General features: G+C 41.8%; 1 protein-coding gene across 1 annotated transcript; it reads left to right on the forward strand.

Annotated features, from left to right (window-relative positions):
- Window positions 1-1,303: 1,303 nt before the first annotated feature.
- Window positions 1,304-3,786, forward strand: LOC308378254 (uncharacterized protein; the record flags this gene model as incomplete). Its single annotated transcript, XM_080855115.1, has 5 exons — window positions 1,304-1,381; window positions 2,467-2,640; window positions 3,032-3,076; window positions 3,278-3,411; window positions 3,756-3,786. 5 exons carry the CDS (start codon window positions 1,304-1,306, stop codon window positions 3,784-3,786), a joined length of 462 nt encoding a protein of 153 aa, XP_080711241.1.
- Window positions 3,787-4,071: the final 285 nt, after the last annotated feature.

A 4,071-nucleotide genomic window follows, 5' to 3' on the forward strand; every position in this document is an offset into this window, starting at 1 on the left:
GTGTGCTGGTATCGCTGATGCTCCTGTGAGTCATCTAAAAGAAATGTAACTGTCTAAGCCTGCATAACTCATAGTTTAAACTACCAAGGCTTTGTTCATAGAGATCACAGTGGATTTGAAGCTTAGCTTTTCTCCACTCACATTCAGCTTTCCTGCATTCTCTTATCAGGGCTTTTACCTTCACAGTTATTTCCCATGGTGCTCTCCGTTTGCTCAACATTTTTTCCTTCCCTTTACCCGTGAATCAACACCCGTGATATTTGACATTTTTTAAGTTGAAGTTATCCAGGAGTGAAGTTATCCATCAGCTGTCTCTGCCCTCAAGCATGGTGACACAGCGATGGCCTCCATAAACTGAGCACTGTACTCTCGTTTATGTACCTTTCCTAGAAACAGTTCATTTGGACAGATGATGCCTGTGACCAGAATCTTCCATAATTTAGTACTTTTCATGTTTTACCCTGACAGCAGTACACATTTTGTCACTGGACGATTGATCTAGTAGCATTACATTATAAGGCTGATGCTGTTCATGTCACTTTCTTGGTTAAATGCAGGTGTATCAAAGTCAGCACTGCCCCCATGTGGTGAGTTCATGAAATGGACATCTCTCACTCCGAGCTGATTTATTTTCTGCTCTGATCTTAAGATTTAAAATTGTTGTATGTAACATGTGGATATATTTTGTCACAGCTCAACTGTCTTCTTTCTCAGTCTGACATGATATCTTGACATTTTTGTCCTGACAAAGAACAAATGGAATGCAGAGATGCAATTTATTTCCATCTGAACAGAACTAGCTACAGTTCATTGAAAAGATGAATATGGAATACGTTTTAAGCAGAAATAACCAATCATAGACCAACCAAGCCGTGTTGCTATGGAACCACAATACCACTTTTCTTGAAGCGCAATGTTTAATTAAAAAGTAAATCAAACCACAACAAATAACATTTAATTTTAAAACAATCTATTTGACCATTTAACTTTGTCTGTTAGATTATCCAGTAGATCTGGAACCTACGGAGCCCCTAAAGGGACATGGAGGGAAACATTTTTTTTTGCGAGATCTCGCAAAACTATTGCGAGAGCTCGCAAAACTATTGCGAGATCTCGCAAAAAGTATTGCGAGATCTCGCAAAAATTATTGCGAGATCTCGCAAAAATTATTTCAAGATCTCGCAAAAACTATTGCGATATCTCGCAAAGTTCTGTCTTACTTCAGTAAACGGAAAGTAAAACAGACACACAGCGTAGCCATCCTTCATGCAGTGTGCTCTGTTGTGGGACCGTAGTTGCAACCATGGAGGAGGATTTGGAGCGCTTCATGGACTCCAGAGAAGTCCCAAAAGAGGACATAAGGCGAATGAAGAGGGACAAGGTGAGCATAAATTCATTCAATAACTTCACGTCCATTAAGCAACACAGAGCATTCGTGGCTAACAAAGTTAGCGTTAATGCTATGCTATTGTAAAATAATGTTAGTAACGTTAGTAGTTAGACATGTAGAGTAACGTTAACGTTAGAGTTCTCAACGGGCCAGACTCGGTCCCACTCTCTCCCTCTCTCTCGTGTTTGCAGGTTGACAAGGCAGTATTGCGCATCATGACTGATGAGCAAATGAGAAAATACATAACGTCATATGGTGACCGAGTAGCTGTCCGAGCTTTCTGTGAACAAGCCCAGTGCCACAGCAGTAGAGAGAGTCTTTTACAGAGATTAAGAGATAACATAGGGGCACGCAAAATGAAATCAAAGACAAAAGGATCAGTGAGTGATACCCCAGATAATCCCCAAAATAACATGGCCAGACAAAGAAATAGGGCAGGAGAGAAGACTTCAAGGAAGGTTGAAATTGGATGGCTTCATTTTGGCAGTAATGGATACAGTCAAGTACGGACCAACAATGGTGGAGGCACAAGACATGCTACATTGGAAAAAACATCAACTGTTGCTCAGATCAAGGAATTAGGAAAGGAACTATTTTTTCCTGATGGGCATTCCACAAAAGGGCCAGCTGAAGACTTCACGTTTGACATCTGTGACTTTAAATTGAACAATATTCTCTTGGATAACACTGTTGGCCAAATGTACGAACAAACCAAACTGAAGCTACTCAGATTTTACCTTTGCACAAAACAGGGAGCTTCAACAGATCACTCCACATCAGAAGAAAATGAGCTGATTGAAGAAGAAGAAAATGACCTGCTTGAAGAAGATCTGCAGGATCGTTTATATTCATCTGACAGTGATGGACATGATGGCAGCACCCAGGTATATGGAACAAGGACAGATGCAAATAATTTGCTCAAAGTTTACTCTCCAGTCAATAACTTTATTACAACTTTCTATCTACATATACCTGCAACCCTGTGTGTGTGTGTGTGTGTGTGTGTGTGTGTGTGTGTGTGTGTGTGTGTGTGTGTGTGTGTGTGTGTGTGTGTGTGTGTGCGTGTATGTTTGTAGCAACAAGAGGAGAAGGATGCCCTGCTGCTGACGGAGGACTACCAGGAGGTGATGAGTGAGGTGTGTGTGTCTGATGCCCTGCTGCTGACGGAGGACTACCAGGAGGTGATGAGTGAGGTGTGTGTGTCTGATGCCCTGCTGCTGACGGAGGACTACCAGGAGGTGATGAGTGAGGTGTGTGTGTGTGTGTGTGTTTTTTTTTGTTGCATCTCAATACTTTTGACAAGGCTTTATGTGTTGTATTGAATATGAATGTACAGGTCACAGTTAGTCCATTAAGAGTATTTTGGAGTTGTTGGATGGTGTATTTGATTAGTTTTGAGGAACAGAGTGTTTATTCACCTCCATTAGGTTCAGTGAGCAGCCTGAGTATCTGCTTCATGGCTCTAAATACAACAGGCACTGATAAATATAGGGAATAGACCTACATGACTATAGGGAGAACTACAATGGGCTTTGTGTTTTGATATGTATTTTAACACAGCATTTAATATTAAATGTGGAGCATGTGTTCTGATGTTACTGCTGACAACATTTAAACCTTCCGTCTATGATTTGTTTTCAGGTGGTTATAAACTTGATTGTTGAGGAGGATGCGGATGTCACACAGGTAATGTTTTATCTAGAATTTCTATATGAAAATATTTTTCTTGAACTTTCATTTTAAATGTTTAGTTATGTGTCATGTATACGGAGCCCCTTAGGTGACATGGATGAGAAAAAATGTGATGTCTCAAATTGTTTAGACCTTAACCATGCTGTAGTTCTTCATACAGTGACCCTTTTATTGTGTTCTGTGTTCGCCTTCCAGTCGAGAGAACTCCTGCCGACTGCTCCTGCCCACGTATCACCTGATTCCGTCCAGGCATCAACTGCCAGCTATGGGGCCACAGAGGGTTTCCGTCGAGCTTCAATTCGCAGAGTAAATGTGGTCGAAGATGTTCTGTCTGTGGTTATGGACAGTAGTATCATTTCTGTGTTTTTGAAGATGGATTTTGTTAATGAAAATGCTGTTGATGATTCAGGGGTTTCGCGGGAGGTGTACACTGCATTTTGGGAGATGTTTCTTCAGCAGTGTGATGGGGAAACTGAGAGGGTCCCAAGGCTGAGGCCCGATTTCTGTCATGGTGAATGGCAAGCGGTTGGACGTGTGTGGGTGAAGGGGTTACTAGATCTAGGTGTACTGCCAGTGATGCTTTCAAAGGCCTTTATGGTAGCGTGCATCCATGGTATGGATTCGGTAGACGTAGACCTGCTCATTATGTCCTTTCTCAACTACTTACCTCCAGTCGAGAGGGCAGCTGTGGAAAGGGCTCTTGAGGGGAGAATGGAGGAAGACGATGAAGATGATTTGCTTGAGCTTTTTTCACGAATGGGCTCATATTCTCTTCCACCAAAAGAGAATATGAGAACAGCCATTGAATCCATGGCTCACAAAGCCATTCTGCAGGAGCCTAAATTTGTCAGAGATAGCTTCAGTACAGTTATCATGGTTGTACAGCAAAACCTTCCTGACAAAGAAAGTGTGTTGGCTCTTTACGAGTCCAAAAAGGCCACAGGCAAACGAGTAGTGCAGTTGTTGGAAACAACAAATGTTGTCCTTAG

This window comes from Sprattus sprattus (assembly GCF_963457725.1).
Source record: "Sprattus sprattus genome assembly, chromosome: 17".
Lineage (NCBI taxonomy): Eukaryota > Metazoa > Chordata > Actinopteri > Clupeiformes > Clupeidae > Sprattus > Sprattus sprattus.